This window comes from Ovis canadensis, chromosome 10 (genome assembly GCF_042477335.2).
Source record: "Ovis canadensis isolate MfBH-ARS-UI-01 breed Bighorn chromosome 10, ARS-UI_OviCan_v2, whole genome shotgun sequence".
Taxonomy (NCBI): Eukaryota; Metazoa; Chordata; class Mammalia; order Artiodactyla; family Bovidae; genus Ovis; species Ovis canadensis.
Window position 1 is genome coordinate 97,010,443 of NC_091254.1, and position 27,580 is coordinate 97,038,022.

General features: G+C 41.4%; 2 protein-coding genes across 23 annotated transcripts; one reads left to right on the forward strand and one right to left on the reverse strand.

Moving 5' to 3' along the window:
- LIG4 (DNA ligase 4) lies at positions 1-9,918 on the reverse strand. Of its 17 annotated transcripts, none has more exons than XM_069601991.1 (3): positions 7,733-9,918; positions 5,475-5,616; positions 1-4,250 (listed from the first exon to the last, which is right to left on the reverse strand). In XM_069601991.1, the coding sequence occupies exon 3, from the start codon at positions 4,220-4,222 to the stop codon at positions 1,487-1,489; it is 2,736 nt and encodes a 911-aa protein (XP_069458092.1). In that variant the 5' UTR covers positions 4,223-4,250; positions 5,475-5,616; positions 7,733-9,918; the 3' UTR covers positions 1-1,486. The 17 variants fall into 17 exon arrangements, with proteins under 17 accessions (XP_069458092.1, XP_069458077.1, XP_069458082.1 ...); XM_069601976.1 differs by having other exon boundaries at positions 5,442-5,616; positions 7,643-8,665; XM_069601981.1 differs by having other exon boundaries at positions 5,442-5,616; positions 7,790-8,264.
- Positions 7,672-27,580, forward strand: ABHD13 (abhydrolase domain containing 13). Of its 6 annotated transcripts, none has more exons than XM_069601995.1 (3): positions 7,737-8,205; positions 9,623-10,291; positions 22,596-27,580. In XM_069601995.1, the coding sequence occupies exon 3, from the start codon at positions 22,616-22,618 to the stop codon at positions 23,627-23,629; it is 1,014 nt and encodes a 337-aa protein (XP_069458096.1). In that variant the 5' UTR covers positions 7,737-8,205; positions 9,623-10,291; positions 22,596-22,615; the 3' UTR covers positions 23,630-27,580. The 6 variants fall into 6 exon arrangements, with proteins under 6 accessions (XP_069458099.1, XP_069458095.1, XP_069458096.1 ...); XM_069601997.1 differs by having other exon boundaries at positions 7,737-7,999; XM_069601996.1 differs by having other exon boundaries at positions 7,881-8,079.

Below are 27,580 nucleotides of genomic sequence, written 5' to 3' on the forward strand. Positions count from 1 at the left end.
TTTTTGAAAATATAAGAAATTATTTTAATAGCATATTAAATACTTTATTTAAATTAAGAAATACAATAAAATAACATACACTTATTCCTCTGATTGAATAAAATAACTACTTACAAACAATCTACACACAGTTTTTCAAGTACCAAATTCCAAGTATTTAACTGATGTCTTGAAACATATTTTTCAAAATGTATAGGCTGCATTCCAAAATCTGGTATATTTTGGTTTTACATATTTGGTATATAAATCCAAATGTAATCTATTTATATTTACACATACTATATACTTTAAATAATCTAAGAAAAAATACGTCATTTAAAAAAATCAAAGCAATTTACTTCTCTGTAGAGAAAGTTACAACACACATACCATTCTGATACCTTTTCAATGGGCCATATGTAGGAAAACTACTCTTTGCCAAATACTATTTATACTGAAGTACAAATTCATATAAAAATATATTTTTAAAATATCCTCTATTTTAGAAAAAATTAAGTGTAGGCCAAGTTCGTTTAAAATTGCAAGAGATTTAAAAAATCAAACTGACCTAACTTTAAGTTTTTAGACCATTACTCAATCTCCTCTGATTTAGCTAATAACATCATTAACAAGGTGCTTTAAAGGTGGTGCAACGGTAAAGAATCTGCCTGCCAATGCAGGGGATGCAGGAGACATGGGTTCAATCCCTGGGTTGGGAAGACTCCTTGGAGGAAATGGCAACCCACTCCAATATTCTTACCTGGAAAATCCTATAGACGGAGAAGCCTGGCAGGCTACAGTCCATGGGGTTGTTAAGACTCGAACATGACTGAGCACACACACTCACCCTGATCATTAACAAGGGATTTTATTCACGAGCCTGACCTTAACCTTAAAAAATAAATTTGTTCACATTTCACATTTAAAAGCGGAATTTTAGCCTTTAACTTAAAAAGACGTATTTACAAATCCACATGTGCCAACGAATATTTTTCTTGCAATGCTTTTATTAGACAAAAGCCATTATTAAAAATTTTATTCGACTTCAGAAAATCCTGTTTAGGTCACTACTTTTAATGAGTCTAAAAGCTTCTGAATCTATTTTATTAATAGGAGTTAAATTTTTATATTTGTATAAGGAGATTATAATGTTAAAAACTTTTTATTTCATCTTGGTCATAAAAATAATGAAATACTATACTGCTAAAAAATTTTCTTTCTTGACATTGGGCTACTGGGTGTCTTTTCACCATTTGTATTTCTTGTTAAATAATCCACTTTTTTCTTTTAAGTGTTTTCCTTATAAACATGGGTATCTTTTTTCTTATTATTAAAAGCTCTATAAAAATACAGGAAAAAAAAGTTATGATGACTGTCTGTATCTAGTAATACTTTTAAGCACAGATTTTTAACAGATGAAAATAAAACATAGTTTAACATTTTATCATGATAATCTGTTGCAATGAGTCAGTCAGATCTGAGGCTTGCCTCACTAGGAAAGCTAGCTTCAAACCAAATACTGATTTTCCTCCTGTAATTCACACTTGTCTATTGAAACAGTGACCCAACGTTCTTGTAAGATTTTAAATTTCCTCTTAAGAGTCCTTCGAATAGCTTTCAAGTCTGCAACCCGACTCTGATCTTCCCCAACAATGACGTGAGACACTCCCTCAGCTAAACAGGAAACTACTTGTGCTCCATGAAATCGAAGCTCCAAGGCTGTGATGGCTAACCTAGCTCCCTTGATTCTGGTGCTTAAGTCATTGATGACAGCGTACAAGTCCAAATAAACGGTGTGGTGTCTAAACATGCTAAGAGGCATGCTGGCCCAGGAATACCTGTGTTCCAAATCAGCAATCACAGGACTCATCTCCCCAGGAGTCTGCTCACCAGCGTTTTTAATTCCTGAAAACACTTCCTTCAGTCGGTGCAAATCTGTGTCGAGAAAGTAACTATCCCCGAATTGGTCGTATTCCTGGGCAAAGTGTTGCTTTGTCGACGGGCACATGTGGATCATGAAGCGGGGTTGCCAGGGCACACAGCTTCTGGTCCTAAAACACTCCAGCAGCCACTCTGGCTTGACGACATCATGTTTATCTGAAGAGATGATATTCTTCACTCGAATGTTGTCAGACCCTGCGATCACACAGTACGTGTCTGGGCCTGGGTTCTGTACTACGTAACCACCCAATTCGGCGATTCTGTTTTCCAGGTCAGGCTTGGGATGGTTGCTGGTTCCACTCATGACACAAAACTCCACGTCTTCAAAGACAGTAGAAACCCTGTTTACGTTAGAAAGGTTGGGAGCTTTTAGGTGCTCAATAATTCCAATGACTTTCTTCATCTTTGGGGCAGCTTTCCGCTTTTTCTCTTGTGGTTCATCATCGCCACTCATGTAAAGGTGTTTGGATGCGAGCTTTCCACAGGCCTTCCCTCGAAGTTGCTCTAAGTCCTCCAGGGATGTACATTCGTACCATTCTTTGTCTTCTCTTATTTTCTCAATCCGTGGAAAACGCAACGTGCAGCCGGTTTTATACATGTCACTGGGGACGATCTCTGTGGCCTTAACCTGAACAATGACTGAATTGCAAGGCTCAATGTAGACCTCTGGCTTCTCTGTTCCACAAAGAATGTTGCTTGGTGGGGCTTTCCTATGAAAAGCCTTCCAGTGTTTCGCCAACTTCAAACCCAGGTCATACAGTTCTTTCATAGTGTAACCCGAGCCAACTCGACAGAGAGTGTGAAACACTGAGGGTTTTTCACCAGAAGCGGGCTTCTCTGCCACAGCGCACAAAAAATGAGACATCATCCCGCCCCGGGCACCCTTCCCCCAGTAGCCCCCGACGATTAAGATGTCCAGCTCATCCATCAGTCCACTGACATACTCTGGTTTAATTTTTAACCATCCTTCACCTCTTTTATCTGGCTTGTAAATGGACAGCGGGTGTTTTACCATGATCCCCTCTTCTCTTTTATCTATCGCTTCATTCAAAGCATCAATTACTTCTTTCTTAGTATGAGCTTGTGTTTTCTGCACTATTTCTATTCTACCTGGTACAGGTATGAAAACACTATTAAGAATTTCAAACCTCTTTCTCAGGGTCTCATGTCCTAGCTTTTTATCATTAACCATCAATACATCAAAAACACAGTAACAAGTCTGCAGCTCAGAATCTTCCACCATTCTTTTAATATCAAACTTATTCCCCTTTTGCATAAAAGTCTGTGTGTTAGGGTTGTAGGCCATCATCTCACCGTCGAGGATACAGTTCAGCACATCTGTTCTGAATGCATTATGAATGAATGGTGTGAGGGACCCTTCCTGTGGGGAAGCACCAAACTGGTCCTCATAGTTATACCCATTGCGAGAGAAGTACCGGTACACATCCCCATCCTTGTGCATCTGCATCCGCTCGCCGTCGAGCTTGGTTTCAATGTAGAAACTCTGGTGTTTCATGTCCTTCTCAATTCGCTCAATATCTGCTATAGCGGCCAGCATGGGTTTAAAGGCAGAGAATAGGGTGATGGAAATGTCACTGAGTCCCACTGAAGGATCGTGCAGTTGCCTACAGACCTTCTCCAGATCTGTGGTGACATTATGCAACTCAGCAGCGTCACGGTGAAAAACAGAAAATACAGTGTGCTGACTAAAGCCAAGCTTGAGGTCCTTAACAATCATCCGTATCAGCCATTTTTGTTCAAGTGCTGAACTCTGAGTTATAAGCTGAAGAACACTTTTCTTCATTAGGTCTTTCCTTTTGGCAGAATTATTGCTGGCAATGGAGTCTAAAATGTCATTTACTTGCTGAATGCTTAGGCTTCCTTTCTGTAGACATCTGGGTTTCAATACAAAGTACGCAATCATTGCAAAGTCTCCAGCATCTCCACGGGTTCCGGTCGGTGTTCTGTAGTTCAAAAGCTTAAGGGCATCTTTTCCATCTCGAGGCAAGTTAAGCAATTCAACATAAAGCTTAGCCAGCATAATTTCTTTGATTCCATAGGCCATTCTCTCCCTTTCCAGCTGAGGAAGAATAAGTCTCATGGCTGGATAAAAAGAATCTGTGACATCTTTTTGGTTCTTATGAAGGGCATCATGAAATTTTCTCCAAGAATCTAAAAATGCTTTGAAGTGTCTGATTTTTTCTGCACGCCCTTTACTTTTCTGTATTCGTTCTAAAGTCGAACATAAATCTGCAAAAGGAACGTGAGATGCAACAGTCTGTGAGGTTTGCGAGGCAGCCATAGAAGCGATGGTGAATCTTCTGGTTTATCTGGTAAAGCAAAAGGAGAGTAACTTTAAAAGATAAAATTCAACTAAATATTTAATATAATGACCTCATAGAGAGTGTGTGGTTTATAATAAATGTTCAGTAACATTCATTACATGAAAATAGATCAAACAAATGATGTCTCTTTGCAACCTCTACAACTATTCTGTTTCAATCCCAGTTCATTTCTGGTCTCCTGAGGTCTTTTCTTGTATTTTTCTTCTTTTTCTTTCAGACCCCCATCACACAGCATCAGAAACAAACTATTTTTCTTTCTTTACAAACAATTTTTCACATTTTATCTTATTTTTTATTATAGTTGATTTATAATGCTGTGTACATTTCTGCTGTAGAGCAAAGTGATTCAATTATACATATATGTGCATGTGTGTGTATAATTTTTTCCTATTTTTTTTTATTATGGCTTATCACAGGATATTGAATATAGTTCCCTGCGCTATACAGGAGGACCTTGTTGTTTATCCATTATACATAGAAAAAAAACTTCTTAAAATCATGTTTTTACCAAATCACTGGTTCACTGAATTCAAATTTGGCTGAACTGAACTTGTGCATAGATAATCCAGACTCCTTCCCCTCCAAATAAGCATTTTCTCCTTCCTGAAAAAGTCTATGACTGTTTACTATCACTTCTTCCCTGCTCTGACAAGTCACTCTGGCAGCCAAAGCCCAAATCAAAATACTCTCCCCATAGAATTCTCACTTTACCTATCTCTCAACTCTAGCATCACAGTTCATACAGTTTCACAAATTTGAATTCATCAGCACAGGTTTTTGGCTCATATTCTCATGCCAATAATCCTCAAAGCACCTGGTGACTACATATGGGCTCGACACTGCGCTACGGGCAAATACAGTACGCGTCTGCCTTAGGTGCACATTCTGTAATGAAAAGAGAATGTTCTGGGAATGATTATAAAGTGCTAATTGCTTTAATAAAAATATAATAAAAGTAAAATGCCATGAGACAGAGCTCCCCACTGAAAAATCTTCTAAAGTCACTGAGGGAAAAATGGGGACCTTGCTGGACTAGGGTCTAGATTATTTGCTAAAGTGGTTACCATAAGCATAAAATTACTTTGAAGCTTTAAATATTCATGCATGTTCTATTAAAATCTACAACAGAACTATTTTAATATGGTTTAAACTATGTTAATACTAAAATATACTAACTTTTGCCAAAAAAGATTTAAGTAAAATGTGTACTCTAAGAATCTGAAGAATGCCTTATCTTGTAGTTTCAGACACCTCTTGGCAAGTTCTCAAGTAGCCCAGAGAGCAGGGAGCCAGAGTTGCTTCCAGGAGTGGGGAGATCTCTTGCAGTACAGAGTCCAGGGGATTCCCCACCCTAGGAAACAAAAGGGAATCGCATAATGTCAGCACAAGGCCACTTAACCTAGCAGTTAGCACAAGGAGTCAATCACCATACCATGTTTACTAAACCGTCAGTCTCTGAATGTTAGAAATCGGTATAATTTGTACCACATAAATTGGCACATAGGAGTTCATCAGTTTGTTGAATGAATTACTGAAACGTGGAGCTGAGTTCCTGGAAAAGCACACCAGGGAAAGTCAGGAGCTGATCACACACCCACACAAACACACAAGTGGTGGGGTGTTTGTTTAAAACATTCAGCAGTCATGGCCACTTTGGGGAAGGTGAACAACACTCATCTGGGGGCCTACAGGGAAAAACAGCCTCCCTTCTCACTCAAATTCCTGGCAAAGGAAACCCAACTTCTACCCAGTCAGACCAGAAGACCACAATGCTGAGTGTTTTATCTTTGAATAAGGGAGCAGGCTTCCCCTTGCTGTCTCATTTGCATAACTGACTGCACCACCTGTTTAGATCTGTTCACTGTCTCATCTCTCAAGACCTGCTCCCTCAACCCAGCACATTAGGACACACAATGCCCTGTTTACAATTCATATACAATATGTATGTTGAGAAACACTTCTTTGAATGCTCAAGTCTGGTGTACAGTTTCTGATCTATCTGTAGATTCTACTATGAACTCAAAGTCAGTTACCCTGAGAAAGTCCAAGGCAAGGACTCAAATTATAGAAGCAGTGAGAACCACATAATGACGTAGATCTATACATGGGTCCTAAGGCTGTCACATAGATAACAAAGATTCCAAAATTAGAATAAAATGAATATACTTTGAAAATTTTTACTTATGAAAACTGTACAAGAAATCAAATATTAGTATTTCCACTGCTTTTTAACATGCTCTTATTTTTTGGAATCTGAGCATTTTAGCTGATATTTTTGATTTATGAAAAAGCAAAACAAAGAAGTTTGTGCTTAGGGCTCAGAAGTCCAATAAATCCGAGTTTAAGTGTGAAGTCTAACACTTATCAGCTGTGTGATATGACGCACTGTTTAATTTCTCTACTATTTAACTTCTCTAAGTTTCCTTAAGTGTGAAGTGAGGTTGATAACTATATATAAATTAGGATGACATCTGACAATTTACATAAGATGCTTAATGTAGTACATGATATTTAATAAGCCCCTGACCGATTTCAGTACTATAATGCTTGTTGGTTCAAAAAAACAAACAAACAAAAAAACCCACTGAAAACACAAATATTACAAAGTACCAAGCTAAGCTCTTAAGAGAATGAATACAGGAATTAGTATTAATAATGACTCATCGTCCATTCAACTGCTGCCTAGATCGCCGCTCTGAAGTGAAAACAAACTACCGAGGTTTTATTACGTGAATATGGGAAAGGAGTCAACGTTAGTTTATTGGGAGAGAAAGTGACTGTACAACCCTCGACAAGACAAAAGGGATTACACTTTCCACAGCACTTTGTGATATTCTGGAAGAACCTCAGGAGAAAGAAATGAGTCGCGAAAATAAAACCAGTGTAAGAAGAGAAGCATTCCCTCCAAGCCCATACTCGCTCGTATCCCTCAGGCCAGACTCCCGTGCAAAATCACTGAAGGACCCACACTACTCCCATCAACTGCGTCCGAGGGTCCCCAGTTGGCAGGGTGGGCGCCAGAATCTTGGCCATTCAAGCAGCCAACACGGTTCTTGAGAGTCAAAGGCACCACACTCCCAAGTCCCACGTCCCAAGGGTGGGGTCCCGAGCAAGCACCTTGAAGCAGAGACGGGGCTTCTAACTCAGCGCGTCGCCAGGGCATTGACGCCCCCTCACCTGGGGACGCCGGCGGATGAACCGAAGGACCAAGAAGAAACCTGAACTCTTAGAGACCACAATGTTTGCTGGACTGAGAAGACGAGACACGGCCCCCGCCTCCACGGCAACACTTGTCCAGCCTTCGCCTCACCCCTGGGCCCTCCCGGCATGCGAGGTCCCTCCCCCGCTTCCGCCGCCGCACGAGCCTCCTACCTGACCTGAAATCACAGGCGCCGCCACCAAACCGGAAGCAGGAGCGCGGCCGGCCGCTTCCGGCAGCTGCTCCCTGCGCAGGCGCAGTCGCTTACCTGCGGACGGAGCGGTCCCGATTTAATAGGGATGCCGTGCGCAAGCGCCGTCTGTACCTGCGGGGTCCAGAGGCTGTGAAGTCAGGGAGACGATGTGCGCAAGCGCAGTAACCTTCCGGAGGGCTCTGGGAGGACCGCCCGACTGGCTGCGCTGCGGAGGACCGGAGGCAGAGAGGGTTACAGTGTGGTTACAAACACATCCGGTTGGCCTCAGCAGCAGATCCTATTTGCAGTCGGTTGACCCGCGAGAGTGGATTTCGTCGCGAAGTAAGACCGCAAAACACTTTGTCCACTGGCTCGTTATTGGCACTTTGAGTCTGTGCCTCTCCTTAGGCTGCTCTTGGCAGGTGACAACCTCTCGAGTTCTGCTTCCTATGTGTAAAGAGTGGTACCAACGCTCATTTCCGTGGTTGAGAAACCGCCCAGGGGGAAGAGGGCATCTTCCTTCCCCAAACGTCTGCTGTTTCATTTAGGTGGGAAAATATGCTTTTGCAAAATTGTCTGAGCCTGTGCTTTCCTATGTGCTTTTCATGATGGTGCAACTGTGATGAGTTCTCGTCTAATTCATAAGAATAAAAAATGTATCATTCATAATATAAACAGTTGCATACTCGGAAATCAACTGTGGAGTTCTAGTTTATATTCAAGGATTCAAAATAAAATCGTGCCACAAATCTTTATTGAGCAGCCACTATGATATTGTAATTGTACTACATATGCAAAATTGAGAAATGAAAACAAACCGAATCCTTATGTTCTGGGAGCTGTAGATTTCTACCAGTATGTTCTTATGGTTTGTCCTCTTCCACCATGGAGAACTGAGAATTTATTCATAAAGTGTAGGAGGAAACAACTTTTAGAATTAGACACTTCATTTTAGCATAAAATACTATTGCTTTAAAATGAAATTTTGCTGCAACAAGCTTGAAGAATACATCTTGAAGCCGTTAAGTGCCCTTAGGAGTTGTCTAATGTACAAAAGCCTCATTTTACAAACACGTATTTAATTCACAGTACTAATATGTAGTAAAGCTAGACTGAAGTCTAGCTCCTTCTAGCCCAACAGTTAATTTCTTTATATGTCTAATTCACCTATATTGACTGAATATTTCTCTAAAATCACTTGACTTGTAAAGTCAGATGGTACTGTTTTGTGGGTAATTCATCCACCTACTAGTCAACTCATCCATGTACTGGGGAGGAATAACCGACAGTGTTAAGTTAAAGGATCCCCTACATGCCCATCTTCTGCAAAGGCATTCGTGTACATTTTCATACCTTGTTCAGCATCTATTGAGTTGCTATAATGTTGGGGTCTGTGCTCTGTACTAGTGATGTAACAAGGGACCCATGAATCACGAAACCAAACTCTCAAGTTGATTCAAATCCCACTTTCCAGTTTACCATGTTATTGTAGCCTAATGCTTGGTTCAAAGAGAATCAACAGTTTTTCATTAAGTATCTGCTAGAGTTGCTTTGATTATTAGTTTATGTTCGTAAGCGGTCGTCTGTCTTGGTGGGTGGTGCTTATCAGGTAATAACAGGAATTATTATCCAGAGCCTCTGTGAGCTGGAGCTCTCAATCTGGTAGCGATTTCACGTTTTAAGAAAACATTATGACATATCCTCTGTAGATATAAAACAGAGTCCAGAGAATAGGCGCTGACAGGAGACAGACACCTATAAACAAACAATTCCGTACAACTTGGTGCGCAGGGGGTTGACCGTGGAAGTCACGACGTTCCAGCTTGAGGCTCCCATTTGTGTGGTCACTTCCAAGGCCTTGTTAGGGGGCCCTAGAGATGTTGCCACGGTCTTGGGTTTTTGTAAAACGTTGCAAAAAGTAGTTTTGAATTTTTTTTTATTTCATTTTATTTTTTTAAATAAAAGGGCCGTCTAAGTGGTACAGGTCTCGGAGCCTGATAAAACATGCATCCGCTCGTGACGGTGCACCCTGACGAAGGTAGGAGCGGGCTAGGCTGGAAGAAGACAAGAAGTTAAGTGCCCTTATGGAAGTGCCGGAACTCACTGCCATACGTCTAACAACCTTCTGGGGCAGACACTCTCTTCGGGAAGAAAAGCGTCCCGCAGCAGATCCTGAGTCGTCAGAGGCAGGGCGGGAGGTCTACCGGTGCTCGGAGGATGCCTGACACCCACGGCGGGGGTACCCAGTTCACCGCGATCGCACGCGGTATCCGGCCTCGCGGTATCTTGTCCTTCCCGGGCCTCCGTCGCCGGGGACTCCTCCCCCGCCCCTACCGGGCCGCCGTCTCTGCGCATGCTTAGGAGGGCGGGGGCCGCCTTCCCCGCTCCCAGGAGGAAGGGCCAGAGCAGGTGATGTGGGCGCCGGCGGGGGCATTTGCCGGCGACACCGAGCGTGAGCCGGAAGTGGGGGAGCCGAGTGCGGCGCCGCGGGAGCTCGGGGCCGGACCGTGGCGACGGCGGCGGCGGTCCCGCGGCGGGAGGCGGAGGAGGACGATGAGGAGCGACGGAAGCGGCGCCGGGGGACGCTGCTGCGCGGCGCCGGCTCCCGAGTGCGCGGCCTGCCCGCGGGTCTGAGTGAGTGCGGGGCGGCCGGCGGGGGGCCTCCGGGGAGCTGCTCGCCGCGGGGCCGTGCGGGGGCGCCTCCGCCGGCTGAGGGGGCCGGAGAAGCCCTGGCAGACACCGCTGTGGGCGCCCGGGGCGCGCCTGTGCTCCGCGGGCCGGGAGGGGGCCCGGGGCGCGTCCGAGAGCCGCGGTCGGCGGCGTCCGCAGGGACGCGCGCGCACCCCAGCACCCCCCGGCCCGGCCCTCCACCCTCGGGACGGGTGCGGCCGGAGCCCCGCTCCCAGGGCCCAGGGGGCTGGGGGCGGCCTGGACCGCTCACGTCAGGGACAGGCCGTGAGAGCCGCGGCTGTCGGGGCAGGAACTTCGGGGCGCCGACGGAGCCGCCCCGGAGCACCCCCGCGGAGTTGAAAGTCAGTCTGCAGACGCCCGTGTCAGCAACGTGTATGCATATTGTTCTGCAAAATGTATCACGAGAGTTTACTGCCCAAGGCGTCACAACCGCCCGCCCCCCTAAACAAGTCTTATTATTCAACGGCCCTTTGAGTTACCTTTCCCCCGTAGGGCTCTTAAGTGTCAAGCTCGCTTTTCGTGGCATCTTATTCCTGGTATCATTCGGTGGGGTGGTTAATTCTTCGTGGGCAGGCTTAGATTGCTCGCATGTCTTTTTTTGCTAAAAGGTTAAGTTTTGTTCTAAGTAAGAAGTAAATAAGTCACGGTTGACCGTCTAGTGTTCTTGTCCTAATAACTGTCCTGATGAAGACCAAGACCGCTCAACCCAGTCATTGTTAATAGAGACTTACTGGGTGCCCAGCTTTGCTCAATCTCCTGAAAATCTTTAGGCGGATTTCCATAAGGTGATGTCACTGTCGTCAAGGAATCCGCAGCCCGTGTAAAGCAGGTGAGTTAGGCTACACTAGTGAGTGCCACCGCGTGCGTTTGTGCAAACTGCTGGATGTGGCGTGGTTGGCAGTAGGGAGCAGAGGTCCAGGGAAGGCTTTCTGAAGGAACTGCCCCCCGCGCTGAGTTTTGACAGGAAAAAAGAAGGCGTCGCCCCCATTACTTCCTGTGTGCAGCGACTCAGGTGTTCTCCGGCGAGTCCTGCCATTGTTTAAAATCCAAGTCGAGCAGACCTGCTAGTTGTACTTTGACCTAGTCTGCTCTCGTAGGTAAACAGAATGCTTTAAATTCTGTCTCCTACAAGGAGCTGTGTTGCTCAACGCACTGCATTACATTTGATCTCAGCCGAGTTCTGGTTAGGTGTTTAATCTCCTTTTAGCCTACGAGGAGACATACATTTAGAGAGGGTAAATGGGTTGGCAAAAGCCGCCTAGCTATTAACATACCGAGCTTGGAAACAGGCTCCTTCTCCTCGCACAGACACTGCCTGCCATTGATGGTTTTCTTTGGATGAGGAATTTCCTTTGGAATGAGGAAAGGAAGCCAGGTTGTGAATATCTGAACATAGGCATCTTGGCCTGCCTCCCATCTTCTGAGACACACCTCAGGCCTGGATGAGAGCATTTCCTCACCACGCTGTCCTGGCTTAACAGTTTGACTTCAGTAGTGGGTAGGGAAACCATCCACCCTCACGTCTTGCCATGATCTTTCCTCTCTTGTCTCTTTCCTCAGGGGAGTCTATTTCTGTTTCTCTGTTTTTTCCTTAATTTAGAACTCAGTTGTTACCCACAGATTCTAAAATCTTTCTGATTCTTGTTCAGTCTCCTCTACCAGGTTTGAGGTCCTTGTATACTCTTTTTAGAACAGACCTTTAAAAAAGGATTCTAGTTTTTTCTAATTAGGATTTTTCTTTCCCTGAAGTGATAGGCTGCAAAATAAATTACTACATTTTATGTTCCTGTTTCTTATAAGTCTTAACTCCTGCAGCAGTACATTGTACTGGAATTGCAAAGCTGTTGCATTTTTAGGGCATGAACTGTGCGTATTTATGAGTTAGCCTGGGAATCTTGCTTCTCCTGAACATTGATTTTATAAGAAAATGAATTCTAAGTTTGATCCGTTTGGTTAATAGTATTTAGAACACTATCCCTTCACAAGTTGGAAACTTCCTGAATTACATTATCATTTTTTATTCTAACATCACTGTTTGCATTTTTAGCCTTGTGGATCTTTTTTCTTTTTTTTTAATTTTCTTTCTTTGATATTTACTCTCAGAACAAGTTGCGATTGGCTTCCACAGTGAAAAGAATCTGTCGTTTTTGCTCCCTCAGAGTTGACTCTTATGTGCCAGGTCTCCTGTGTTTCCAGTGAAAGAGAAACCCCAAAATGCTCCTGAGTTGCTGTCTGGTGTAGTGTTCCAGACGTCTGCTCAAGCTGATTGAAATCCCAGTTTAAAATGCTCTCTGAACTCTTCAGTTGCTATCCAGCATATCCATAGGCAGTTATTGTTCATTTGTCCCATAGGACTATTAATACTCGCTTTTTCATTATTGATGACATGTGGGTAACCATTAGGGAAATAGATAATTCATTCTGTGGTGTCTCCAGCACACTGATAGCGGCTATTTGTGTTTCCATTTCAGCTGTGCAGCTGGCATGGTTTCTTAACTCCCCAGTGCTTAGCAGAAAAGGAGATACACTAAGGCGGGAAGGCTGAATCTGCTTCTCTGTTACCTGAAACGTGACTGGAAGCTGTGAATTCCCCCAGAGGATACCATTCTCCCCTTGTGATGTAGGGGTCAGGAGTGACACATGAATTTGCTTCCCGCTTTTTAAGTGTTCCCTTGCACCTATGCGTGGTTTTGTCACTTGTTGGTATGGTATTTTTTTAATGTACGAACAGTTTTTTTTTTTTTAAACAGGATGTTCCTAAAATCATCAGTAGAGATGGATATAAAGGCCGTTAAAATAATAGTACATTTACGACTTTTTAAAATGATGTTTTGTTTAAAATTGTATTTATTATTGATTAATCTTCAATCAGTTTGTTTTTGAGGAATTCCTATTTAATTCATGTATAGGTAAAACATCTTTTAGTTTTCAAAGACCTTTTTCTCTTGGCAGAATCAGTAAATGAACATATACCGTGCAATTCGATGTAAACTTTTGCAGTTTAAAAATAATGAGGATAATTAGCATTTACTCTTTTTGTGAGTCAGTTCCAACCTTCATTAAAATTTTATCTATGATTGAAAGAATAACATATTTGTCCAGTTTACTCTGCTGGGAAAGATTGAAAGCAAAAGGAGAAGAGGGCAGCAGAGAATGAGATGGTTTGATAGCATCACCAGCTCAATGAACATTAATTTGAACAAACTTCGGGAGATGGTGAAGGACAGGGAAGCCTGGCTTGCAGCAGTCCATGGGGTCGCAAAGAGTCGGACACAACTGAGCGACTGAACAAAAACAAATTATTGGGATAATCATAATTAAATGTATTCATTCCCATAGTTTGAGTTTTAGTTCTTAATGCAAGTTGTTAATCTTTATTTTAAATGTTTAGATAAAATATCACAGCATAAAGGATTGATACGAAGAGACCGCCAGCTTCACAGGGAAGGCAGTAGTGTTCTTTGGTGAGGAGGAGGTTGAGGGTCGTTGTTACTGTACACTTGGAATTAATCTGGAAGGTGCCGTTTGCATCACTGACATTGCTTCTTATTGGAGAGAATAACCTGAGTTCCCTGTGCAAAGCAAAGGGAAAAAACCCGTCGAGTTCATGGAAACTCATGATGGTCTTTGCATACCAGCTTTTCTTCTTCCCCTCCCATTAACTACAAACTCCTAAAACATAACGATGTCGATTATTTTGTGAAGATTGTTTAGCCAAAGTTACTTTCTATAGCTTTGACTGTGCGTTGTTTAGACATATTACTTTGATAGTGGTGGTCTGGGAAAGAGACTGAACATGTTTGATGAGTTAAATATTTTACAAACCTCAGTCGAAATATAAAATCACCACGTCTCCACACATCTGTGATTTCTGGAGTCCTATATCTCTCAGTAACTTTTCAGGTACTCTTAAAAGTCCCATAACCAGGGCCTCCAAATTTCCACTGTACCAGTTAGTGAAAACAGTGTTATTTATAATTCAATATCTACTTTCCAATCCCAGCCTTTAATTTTTCTCTATCACCTGTAAAGTAGAATTTGTGAGACCTTAGGTATTATTCAGGTAACTGCTTCCTTTTACAAATGTAGAAACTCAGAAAGTGACATACAAGGACGCTCATTCAGAGTGGTTGCCCACATTTAAACGTGGACGTGACGAGTCACCGAGGTGTGCAACGCAGCAGTGACTGGGTCAGAGCCTCACTCAGGGCTCTAGATGACCCCGGCTGAGAGGTCATCCCCCGTTTGCCATCTGTCTTATGGCCGTAGTCCTTGGGACCCAAAGAAATTATGTGTCTTTACTGAAGATATTTCTCTTCCAGGACCTATAAAGCTTTAGAAAGCTGTAAATATTATAATGCACAAAAGATTTAAATTTATGTAGTACTTCATTGTTAATTTAAAGGTATTAAGTCTTTGCAGAAAAAAGGCAATAAAATTATGTAGTTAGGCAGTGTAGAACAGTGGTGCTCAATTTTTTTTTTGTTTCAGAGCACCTTCACATTTTAAAAAATTATTGAGGTCTCCAAAGAGTTTTCATATATGTAGACTATGTAGAAAGATATTTATTGTTTTAGAAATTAAGAGTGGGAGCTTATAAAATGCATAATTTTATCACTTAAAAATAACAGTTAAAAAATCCATCGTATTTCAGCATAATAACATTTTTATGCAAAATAGCCATCTTTGCCAAAAAATTAGCAAGGAATATAGCACTGTTTTACATTTTTATAAATATCTTTAATGTCTGTTTAATAGAAGACAGGCATATTATCATGTTTCTGCATTCACTGTCATATGGTAGGTTGTTTTCGGTGAAGTTTATGAAGAAAGACTCACAGATTATGGTTGTAAAGGGGTTATTTTAATAGTCTTTTCAGATAATTGTGGATATACTCAACAGATGGCAGTTTCTTAAAGATCAGTTACATTGTGGAATCTGAAATCGATATCAAAGAACTTTTTGTCTCCATTATGGTAAAATCCATTGGTTTATCTTTCAGTGAATTTTTTTTTTACCCGTGCTTGATTTTTGTGACACCAATAACCCTGGTCATTGAAAATGTTAGTTTACTGTGCTGGGCAGATTCTTCCAAATAGTCACACATTTAACATGTCAAAAATCACACTTGTTAGTGTCATTACCATCACAGTGCCATCAGAAAAGTCTCTTAAGTCGAGGAAGCTATTTGCACCTTCACTCATTCTTCAGAAAAAATGTCCGCCAAACACACAAGTCTGAACAACCACAGTTTATCAGTTGTCTTTTTAGGTAAAAGTGGTGTCACTTAAATAAAGCAGCTAGTTCATCCTACACGTCAGATGTGTTTTCAGTACAGTCCATAGGGTCGCAAAGCTTCGGATGGGACTGAGCGCAGCCACACTCAGCATTAGTGCCTCACGTGCCCCCCTTGCTTGGCCACTGGTTGTCACAAAATGTTGCAAAGTGGACTCACTGAGTGAGATGTGGTAAAGAGTGCAGGGGCGCCTACATTTTGCGGCCCCCGTCTTGAGTCTTGCTAAGGCACCAGCAGTTTCGCCCGTCTTTGGTTTTGTCCCTCTAGTGCAAATGTCAAAGAGTGAAACGGCAAGGAGCGTTGTCGTCTGCTTACATTAGTCCTGTTGATCTGAAACACCCTTTGAATGGACCTCGGGACTCCAGGAGTCTGCAGCCACACTTGGAGAACCACGGGCATAGAAAGGCCTCAGGCTTCAGCAGGACCTTGTGCTTCGCCCGGTTCACCTGCTAGTTCACACTGCCCTTGCCAGGCGTTTACTTAGATTCTGCTTGAATGCTTCCAGTTCCTGTGAGTAGCTGTGCTAAACGGATAAAAATAAGCGACATAGACAGCTGCTTGATAGGAAGGAAGAGAGATTCTTAACCCTGGAGCTGGGCTTTGTCCTGTTAGTTTTTAAAATTGCATGTTTGTAAATTTTGAGTCATCTGTAGCATCTGTGGTTGAGATAGCAGATGGGTGCAGGTATTGGTGGCATTGCCTTTCATCTTTAAATCGTATGATAGCCTGCACTGGAATCTGACGAGCCCGGGAAAGCGACCGTGGGGCTGTTCTGTGGTCTAGGCTGGGCTTGAGGATGCCCTTGAGAACTCATATAAGATCACTGAGGGCGGGCACACACTTGCTGTTGATCTCTTTTAAGCCTCAGCTTATAGAACAGTTATTTATTTCCCCTTAGGAATGGGCCCTGAGTCCACGTGTGAGAGCAGGTGGCGGAGGCCAGGTGAGCGTGGCTGTCATCGCTCCTGCAGCTGATTGGACCCTCGGCTCACCCTGTAGCCAAGCATGGTGGTTCTGACAGCTCCAAGCTATCCGTTCTTTGTGTCTTTAGCCTTAAATTGCTTATTGTACTGATATTTAAAGATAGGAAGCATACGGAGCAGTCACGGTGAACCAAACTAGTTAATGTTGACCATAAAATTCTCACAGCAATCATCAGCAGATCCATACGTTTCATTCCTATGATCCAGGTGCTAATAGAGTATAAAAAGATACTACTAATTGTTTCAAAACTGTTCTTTTTAAAAAGAAAACAGTCACGATTAGACTTACTTTGACTATGCATAATAAAAAATTAATCATGTTTTTAATAGGCTATTTTTTGAGAAGTGTTCACTAATATCAGTGTGACACTGCTAACCACTTTATCTAAATAAAAAGCACAAAAATTACTTTTCTAAGATTGACATTTTTTACTTAGCTGTAAAACATGCTATAATGTGCTTATTTTTGATACTGTAACATAGATTTAGTCTGCATGTTATTTTATATTAAGCCCTAGAATCAGCTGGTTTTCAAAAAGAAAACATTGGTTCACATATCATGCTTTTTTGTTCATAATTTACATAAACCATGGAAAACATTAGCTAAGGAGGATTTGTTTAGTTTGGGTTAAGTTTGCGTTGCTTCTGAAGCATCAAGTACTCAACAAACAGATAAATTGAGATTATGGATGAAGTAGACATGAAGAATTCATAATTCATAAACTGGTATGATGGAGGCATGAGAAAGAATGAAATCCCCGAGGGAAAGAAGAGTCAGTATACAGGTCCTTGGAAAATACCTGTGTTCAGGGGTGGGTCAGAGGGAGACACATGAGAATTTGATTCTGCTGGAAGCCAGGGAAGATTCAGGATTTAGTGCCACTAAACGGTACACTGTTGCAGTGTGGACAAGAAAAATCCATTGGATTCATTAGCAAGCGGGGTTTGCTTTTTATGAGAGATCCTCATGATAACTCACACTTTTCAATGAATTCTCTTAGTGGTTAAGCAGGTGTTGGAATGGTTAGAGACACAGATAGATGGACCCGAGAGTCAGTTAGTGTGTGGTAACTTGGCAGAGGCATGATTGAGAAATGGGAATAAGTTAGATATTTATTTAAGATGTGGGACTTCCCTTGTAGCTCACTCGATAAAGAATCTGCCTGCCATGCAAGAGACCCGGGTTTGATCCCTGGATCTGGAAGATGCCCTGGAGAAGGAAATGGCAACCCACTCCAGTATTCTTGCCTGGAGAATTCCATGGACAGGGGAGCCTGGTGGGCTACAGGCCATGGGGTCGCAAGAGTTGGACACGACTTAGCGACTCAACCACCACCACCACCAGGCATAATGTTAAAAACATGGTAATAATGTAAAAGAAGCGTGGAGGATGAGGGATACTGGGGACCAAGCTTCTGTGCTCAACAGGTCTAACGTCCTTTCCCTCTAAACAACTTTTCTAATCAGTGTAAACTTTGGTTTCACTTGAGGTATGTTAAACTCACCGTTTACCTTGATTGCTTATGGTTCTAAGATGTTATTAGCAAATGCATTGCAGCACGCGAAAGAGCCTGGCAAAAAATCCATCCCTTCTGGCAACACCCTTCATAAATGCTGCCTCCTAAGATGTACTTTCTAAGGGGTAACTAATTGCCCTGCTTATTCTGCATGACCAGCAACAGTGGTCTTGGGTTCAGCTGGACACTCTCAAAAGACGCAGTAGACCATACCCAACCCCAGCTTCCCACTGCCTTGTTGAAAGATGCGGATCGAAGACCCGGCTTGGCAGCGTCGCGTGTGCCATTCCAAGCGACGGCTCAGGCTGGTGGGGAGAGGACGCAGGGCTGGGAGCAGGCGGCGCTGTGACCGAACTGCTTCATGCCCCACGGGAAGTGGGGTCTTTTGTTGTGGGACACAGGCATAGTGCCCAGGACTCAGCTGAGAACGCGCCAGGTGCACACCTTACCCCGCGCAGCCCAGACTCAGCTCTGCGGTGGCGTCAGGCCCACCACGCAGAGAGTTCCTCAGAAACGTTTCTGGTCGCCTACCTGTAGGAGGTTCCCAGGGAAACAGTGCTGAGGGTTAACCAGAGCTCGTTATTTTTCCAGGGAGGAGAAGAAGTTTTGTTAACCCTTTATTCACACTAATTTTTTTGGCAAAACAAATGGGAAACTTACTGCTAGCTCTGGGGTCTGTTGACTGTTTTCAAGGAAGTGTTCATTTTTTACTGACCATCATAGCATCTGGGTTTATGCAAAGTTATTTTTACATCTCAACAGATGGCTCGAGTTCTGGCTTGAATAATTGTACTTCGTTGATAGTTTCATCAAATTTGTTAAATAAGGAGTCCTTCCTGGATTGCTTGCTAGATCCAGTTCCTTTAAGAGCATGGAGGCATGGTACAGAATGGGGAGCGGAAGTCACTGGCAAATCGGGTTAGGAAACATGAGGCAGTCTGTGAGCAGAGGTCTCTTTCTAAACCACCCGTATGCTGCAGTGTATTAAAGAGAAGACACACACACTCTTTAGAACATTTTTTATTAACCAGTCCTTAAAATTGACTTCCATTTGCTATTCCTCAAAGTGAATTGACTTTTATTGACTTGCACAGTGTAACAATCCTTTGCAAGATTGCATTTGTGTATCACAAAGTCATTTAATGTAGGTGACTTTTCAGGAAAACTTTGTGGAAAACTGCAAGGTTAATCCTATTATTCCTAAGCAATAATGGACTCAAATATGCCACTTTCCTGATGTCCACTCTTAAATATACATGTCCAGTGTTCAGAATGCAGTTACGTGAGCATTTTAAAAATTCTCATTCTACCGAAAAGAAAATTCAAACTGAAAATAAGTGATACACCCAAGATTACTTAACAAATACATGGCAGAGCAGACTTTAAGGGGATGAATTTACTGTTTTTTCCTGATATGTCACAGAACAAATGATACTTGAGTTACGCATCTCTCGGATACTTCTGTCATAAATGATTGGCTTGACTATGAAAAAAAAAGTACCGTTTTTCACTAAAGAAATATCTTAAATGATGTATTTTTCCCAAATGGTACAGTGCTCTAGCATATTTGTATGTTAATCCTAGAGCTCGTTAATCCTAATCATTATACAAACATTGTTTTGTTTTGATGTATCAGATAAATGCCAGTCTATTTCCAAATTTTCCTATAGAACTCCTAGGTGCAAGTGAAAGTCATTCTCTTACACTTAGAGAAATAAGGATTAAGTAAGTGCTAGCATTAGATGAAGAAGGAAGGCGGTCGGATGAGGCTCTGAGGCCCGCCCCTACAGTGACGGTTGTAGAGCAGCCCCCGGGCGCTGTTGGTGCCCGGCCACCCTGGGCCGGGAGCCGCATCGGTTGGCGACCTGGAGCCCAGGGCTGGAGTTCAGGACTCCGCGCCCTTGGCTTGTTCAGCTGCCGGAGTGTAGCTTCTTGCAGCCTGGTTCTACCCAGCTCTTATCCCTCATGCTCAGGTGCTGCTGCCATGTCTTTTAAGCTTGGATTTTTGTCTTCACCTCCCATACCTGCTTTTCTCTGGCTTATCGTCAAGCTTATTGTAATAAAACTTGCCACAACTGGGTGGCAGTATTGATTTCAGAGCAACTTCAGAAAAATGCTAGGCTGTTGGTTTGTATTCAAAGAGAGTCATTTGAAAAAAAACTCAAATTTGAAAATCCATGTTTAGTGAAATAGTTAGCTATTTTTAGTGAGATAATGATGAAAAATTAAATCTATTAAATCATCTAACTCATCTGTATAGCCAGCATAATTTAACTTGATCTTCAGTGTTTAATTTGATGAACTAAAATGCTAAAAGTTTATGGCATACAGTAAAATTTTAAAAATAAGTCATTAAGAATTATTCATTAAATTTAAGACTAACTTTATGGATAGTTTTGTTAGTGAGTAAAAGAATTTTTTTTTAATGATAAAAAGTAGATGACTACAAAAAATTGTACCATCTCACCTCTTTTGCCTTTTTAAGACAGTATGTGTAAATTTTATTTGATTATAAAAGCATTGGCTTTTGAAAGCTTTTCTTCTGTATTTTCTTTACCTCAGTTATATTTTTCAGCAAAGTTTTAAAAGATTTTTCTCCAGTGAGTAATTTTCTTCACTTACCTCTGGTTCTCAGATAGAATTCCTGTGCCTTTGTTTCACACCTGTCCCCTGAGTGTTTACAGACTTATCAGTACACCGCAGCAGTCTTTGTTGCCTCATGGGTGTGAAATTGCAGTAAGGGCTATATGAAAGATTGAGCATGTTGCACAATGCTCGCAGTCTAAAGTTTCTTTTAAATCAGTTGTGAAACACAAATTACTAGACTGTTTCTTAAAAATAATACAGTATTAGAAAGGGCTTTCCAGATGGTGCTAGTGGTAAAGAATCTGCCTGCTGATGTAGGAGATGCAAGGGACGAGGGTTCTATCCTTGGGTTGAGAAGATCCCCTTGAGAAGGAGATGGCAACACGTTCCAGGATTCCTACCTGGAAAATTTCATAGACAGAAGAACCTGGTGGGCTACAGTCCATGGGGCCTCAAAGAGTCAGACATGATTGAGTGATTGAGCACAGTTTTAAATTTTTAGATTTAGCTATGCAAGAACCTCCAAATTGGGGGGGGGGGGGGAAGGATACTTTATTTTTTTATTCTAGTTTAATTATAAATTTTTTCTATAATGTGGAAAATTGACAGTAAAGTATATTGGATTGATCTTGACAGGTTAGACTCTATTAACTCCCTTTTTAATAAAATTTGCCCTCAACCTACTTAGTTCAATAAAGGTGTAGGATACAAAATCAATATACAAAAATATGTTGTGTTTCTATGTGCTAATAATGACCTATCAGAGAAATTCAGACAATCTCATGTACGGTTTCATTGAGAAGAATGCAGAACACTCTTTGACATAAATTGCAGCAATGTTTTTTGCATCTGTCTTCTCTAGCCATGGAACCAAAAGCAAAAAATAAACAAATGGGACCTAATTAAACTTAAAAGCTTTTGCCCAGTGAAGGAAACCATAGACAAAATGAAAAGACAACCTGCGGACTGGGAAACAATATTCGCAAATCATGAGACCAACAAGGGCTTATTTTCCAAAATAGACAAACAGCTTATACAGCTCAATATCAAAAACACAGCAAAACACCACCACCCAGTCAAAAAATGTGCAGACCTAACAGACGTCGCTCCAGAGAAGACGTGCACGTGGCCAGTGGCGCGTGAAGAGGTGCCCATCGCCACCCGTTAGAGAAGCGCAGGTCGGAGCTGCCGTGAGGCGCCGCCGCCGCAGACGTCCTGCTTGTGAGGAAGGGCTGCTGCGCCTGCACCTGCACATGCTGAGGGCCTTTAACTAGACTTGCTGGGGTGACCAGCATGCAGCATGCACAGCAGACCTGAAGCTGGTGCGATGTGACGTGCCAGCCTCACCTCCGTTCAGAAAACTGCCCTCGCCCTCCTCAGCTGACCAGTGGGTGCACCAGGGGCCTTGCCGGCGTGCTTCTTGGCCTCGCTGTGCTTCTTGGCCTCCGGGCTCTTCTGCCTGCAAAGCTGGGATGTGGCCAATCCACTTAGGCTCCTGAGCCTCTGTTCCCTCCTGGAAAAAATGGGGAACATAGCATCAGTTTATTTTTCTGTTAAATCAAGAAGATACATGAATGAAAGTATTTTTAATGCTTTTTTTTTAAAAAAACCTGTTTTTTTTTTCTTTTTAGAAAATGAATATAATTTGATGCATATTTGGCTTTCATCAATACAGCAGTAGAGGGTGCAAACAGCTTGAGAACTGAAGGGACCAAGAGAATTAGAACAATTGGTTTTGTGGATGGACTGATGTAGGTTTCCAGGGATTCTCCTAATGATGGGATTTGTTACATCGTGGATCTAACTTTTAAGCTAATAGATACATGTAGCCTCACTGACTCTTTTTCTCTCTTTCTCTCTCTAGGGCACTTGCAGAGAGCCACGATGGAAAAGTCCTGGGTGCTGTGGAACTTTGTTGAAAGATGGCTGGTAGCTTTGGCTTCCTGGTCTTGGGCTCTCTGCCGCATTTCTCTTTTATCTTTAATAGTGACCTTTCATCTGTATGGAGGCATTGTCTTACTTCTGTTAATATTCATATCAATAGCAGGTATTCTGTATAAATTCCAGGATGTATTGCTTTACTTCCCAGAACAGCCGTCGTCTTCACGCCTTTATGTTCCCATGCCCACTGGTATTCCACATGAAAACATTTTCATCAGAACCAAAGATGGAGTGCGTCTGAATCTTATTTTGATAAGATACACTGGAGACAGCTCACCCTATTCCCCAACTATAATTTATTTTCACGGGAATGCAGGCAACATAGGCCACAGGCTGCCAAACGCCTTGCTTATGTTGGTTAACCTCAAAGTTAATCTCCTGCTGGTCGACTACCGAGGCTATGGAAAGAGTGAAGGAGAAGCAAGCGAGGAAGGCCTCTACCTTGACTCTGAGGCTGTGCTGGACTATGTGATGAGCAGGCCCGACCTTGACAAGACGAAAGTCTTCCTGTTCGGCCGTTCCTTGGGAGGCGCGGTAGCGATTCACTTGGCTTCTGAGAATTCACACAGGATTTCAGCCATCATGGTTGAGAACACGTTTTTAAGCATACCGCACATGGCCAGCACTTTATTCTCATTCTTTCCGATGCGCTACCTTCCTTTATGGTGCTACAAAAATAAGTTCTTGTCCTACAGAAAAATCTCTCAGTGCAGAATGCCTTCTCTCTTCATCTCCGGACTCTCTGACCAGTTAATCCCACCGGTAATGATGAAGCAGCTCTATGAGCTCTCCCCATCTCGGACTAAGAGATTAGCCATTTTTCCCGATGGAACTCATAACGATACATGGCAGTGCCAGGGTTACTTCACGGCCCTCGAACAGTTCATCAAAGAAGTAATAAAGAGTCCTTCTCCTGAAGAGATGGCCAAAACTTCATCTAATGTAACAATTATATGATGCTTTTCTTTTTCATTAAAGCACTGTATTTTAATTTGTGCAGAATGATAAAAAATACTCCTTTCTGGAAGTGTGTTATGTCTGTACTTGTCTGAAGAGTGACATTAAACTTTGAAAGGACTTCAGTGCTCCTTTAAAATGATCCAAATAGTTTTTTACATTTGAAAAACTATAATTATTGGGATTATTTCATACATTTTCATCGGACTTTTCAGTGTGGTTGCTTATCCATATCTTTAGTTTAATATGCTATTACAGCATATTCAAAAGTTTCTTGTTGCTCAAGATGTACGTGTAATCCGTGTGACACTTAGATTAATGCCTAAGTGTGGAAGGAGACATGTAAATGAGAAGCCTTTGGGTGTTATTCCTTTCGTAAATATTGGGACAATCATGGTAAGCAACCTCAGTTCTGTGATTGCATTTTTCACCTTAAAAATGGAAATGGAAAAAAAAAAAGGAAACGCATGGTGGTATTTTATTCCTTGACTTACGCAATGCACTGTTTTTAATGTAAATAGTACTGATCATATACCAGTGTATATGGTAACCTGGGTTATATCTATTTTTATGTAAACTCTATTTTGTTTTTAGCCAGAAATGAAATTGAGACCTATGTGCAGATCGCCGTTGACTTTTGCTCTGCTGAATCCTGCGATCCAGCCTTTTCTTCAAAATAAATGGGACCCCCTTTTCCAGTGTATATGTACCATGTTTTGTTAGGTACAGTCTGGATCATGGCATGTAAAAACAGAAATTGAGACTTTTACTGCAGCTTTGATGTGCATATTTGAACTTTTTAACATTTGTATCAATAATTTTGGTGGCAAAAAGAATTTTAGCTTCTGTCATTTTGTAAGTCTACAGCTGAACCACTAATAGCAGTCGTAATGAAGATCGGAACCTATTTAAGAATCAATTAGGAAGTCTTACTACATTAGTGTACATACTGTTTTACAAAAATTCCTACATTTGCTTTTTTAAATCCAAATATCTAGGTGGATCTATCCCACTGAAGCCAAGGTAACATTTATTGGACTTTCTGAAAATAGAAGTGACAAAAACAAAAGAAATTACTTTCTTCAGCTTAGTGTTTCAGTTATAAATAGAGGGGCTGCATCAAAGGACAGCTTTAGGAAGTCTTTATTCATTTTCTACATGTGAGAATGTGTGAGTGAAAGAACTCTAGAGCTTTTTATCACAGAACCTATTACCACATTTCACCATTAAATGGCTGTAAGTGAGAAGTAGTATTTAGACATGCAGAAGAGTTAGAAAAATCTTGCTTAAAAAAAGAGCTCCTTAAACTTACAAGATTTACCTGAAAAATCATAAGCAGTCCTCAAAAATTAGAGGTAATTGAGATGTGTGCATTATTATGTCAGCTCTAACGTACGCTGTTTTGAATATTTTAGCTGTATTTATTGGCTTTGTGCAAGCAGCTCCGGCAGAGAAAGAATGGGTCAGTAATCTTGACTCCAGTCAGGAACTTTCTGTGAAGACAGGGCTAGAGACACTTTCGCCACATCACATTCTTGTCCCTCACTTTCTGTCAGTGTTTAAGGAAAATATAAAATACAGCAAGTGTGATTTCTCAAGGACAAATCTTTTCTATAAATTGTAAAAACATCATGGATTTTTAAAAAAATAATTGGAAATGCATATCATGAAAGGTGTATTTTGTATGTATAAATTCACGACAATTAAAGGCTGCTTTCATCCTGTCAATCATTGCTGTGTAGAATGACTATCCCAGATAGTAATACATTCAAAAGAAAGAAGACCTGAAAAATAATGTATCTAGACATGAGCTTACCCAGACTTGGGTCATTTTTTAGCGTTTACAAAGTACATTATGTTTTCTTGTGATCATTTAGTACACTGTGGAGCAATTTATCAACTTTAGTTATAAACATTATACTGATGAAGCATAAAAAGCCTTTTCTTCATCAGTGTTTTGTTTAATGCTGCTGTTTTTCTTAGTACTTGGGGTTTATTTGTGTGTGTGTGTGTGTTTTTTAAGCGGCCTCCCCACCTCCTATTTTTGCACCAGGGCTTCAGAAGCTGTGTGCATCCCATTCTTGTCTTCATTCTTCTCTTTGGGTTGAGGAGCATTTCTTTCTGCAGCGCAGGGGAGAGGTGGTGTCTAGGGCTGTAGTATTTAAATCTTTCTTTCCTAGCATCGTTCTGTATTTGAGGCTATTTCCTTACATGGGAAACAGGTAGAAGACAAGCTCCTATTATCAGGGGTTCATGAAGCCAATGGCATCATTTTTTTTTTTTTTTGAAACATCTAATTTTGTAGCCAAAGCAACTGGTCAAGAAAACATGAATTCATGAGTCACACCTTCATTTTGGACTCATCTCTTAGTGGGTATAGGCTTGTGTCCATCTTGTTTATTAATTTGTCTCATTTATGCAAGAGCAGCTGTAGGCGTTTCTGGAGGAGGTTTTAACTATAATTTGGAAATCCTAGAGTGATTTTTTAAAATAGAAGAAAATTCATTGAGATCAAAATCCGTCATTCTAAAAGGGATTATTGGAAGTAAAATGGCAAAGAGTATCCTAAAGAAAGACCCTGCAAAATACAGGAGGAAACCTTTCCTAACAGATAAAAGAATACTGACAAGATAGAGACAACTGGGCAGGTGAATGAGACGTGGTCCCTGAGGGAGGATCTGGGATGTAATTAGCTGCTGAGGTTGGTGACAAGCGGAACGCGGAGCGTGGGAGCCAAGGCGTTTCTAACAGAGAAGGCGGCTGGAGCACCTGCTAGTTGTATCTACCCTATGTTTTTGCAAATACTTTGACTGTAAAACTGGTATTTTCATTAAAATGGTATTCTGAATTTTGTTATGGGGCAGCTTAAACTTATTTTTTTCATGACTGTAGACAGTTGGTAATAACGCCTGTTCTACCTTTGTGTCACCAGATTAATGATACTGTTAATACTTAACTGAGGATTCATGCCACCTGAAGTTTTCATACTCATGAGTAGTTTATGACATTTGGTTTGAGATGGGTCTGGGCTTGTTTGGTGGACTTAATGAAGGCCATATTCAGTTTTATATAAACTATCATGCAAGCCCAGCCAAAGTGTAGTTTTTGATTGAGTCCCTTCCTTGAGTTTAGGAGTAAATACGGTAAGTCTTAAAAAGGGATGTCACGGACATCCCTTTTTAAATTAGGTCGTGAGTGAGAGATACGGGAACCTCCACTGACCTTTCCCCTCTCCGTTTTTCTTAATATGTTTGACTGCAGTTACGGAGAAAGAAACGTGAAAAGAGTACTTTTGGATTATCCGCTTAAATTTACGTATTTTCATATCACTCAGGTAAAGTTGTGAATGACAGAGCACAGACATCTATTTTTTAAATCAGAGTAGAAACTAAAAAGTACTTCTGTTGACTTAATTGCCGTATGTGCACATCATCTTAGCTAATCAGAAATAGTGTGTTCATTTGTGTGGCAAAATAAATGCATTCATTCTAATAGTAGGAACACATTTTTGCCAGATGGCACAAATATACCTCCATTTATATTTTGTTTCTCGAAAATGTAGTTTAACAGTAGGACTGTGTATAAGAGACACTTAAAAGTGTCATATATACATATGTAACAGGGATGAGTGTATGTTGAACAATTTCTGTCCGTACACCATATGCTGAAAATTCAAGTTGTTTTCAACCCATTCAGATACATTCGGGATAATATAAGTTAATCCAGTTTCATAATGTAAATCATATTTTGTTATTTGCCATAGTTTATTTGAAGCCGTAATAAAATTTTATAACTCAGATTTGAATGTTATAGTGCATTATGTGGTAATCATGGCAAGCAAACATTTACATTTGTTTTTTTACAATAAATTTCTTTTAAAATATACTTTCTATTTTTCTGTACTGACATATGCAATAAATTGATACATTAAAAGTTTGATTAATGTCTTAA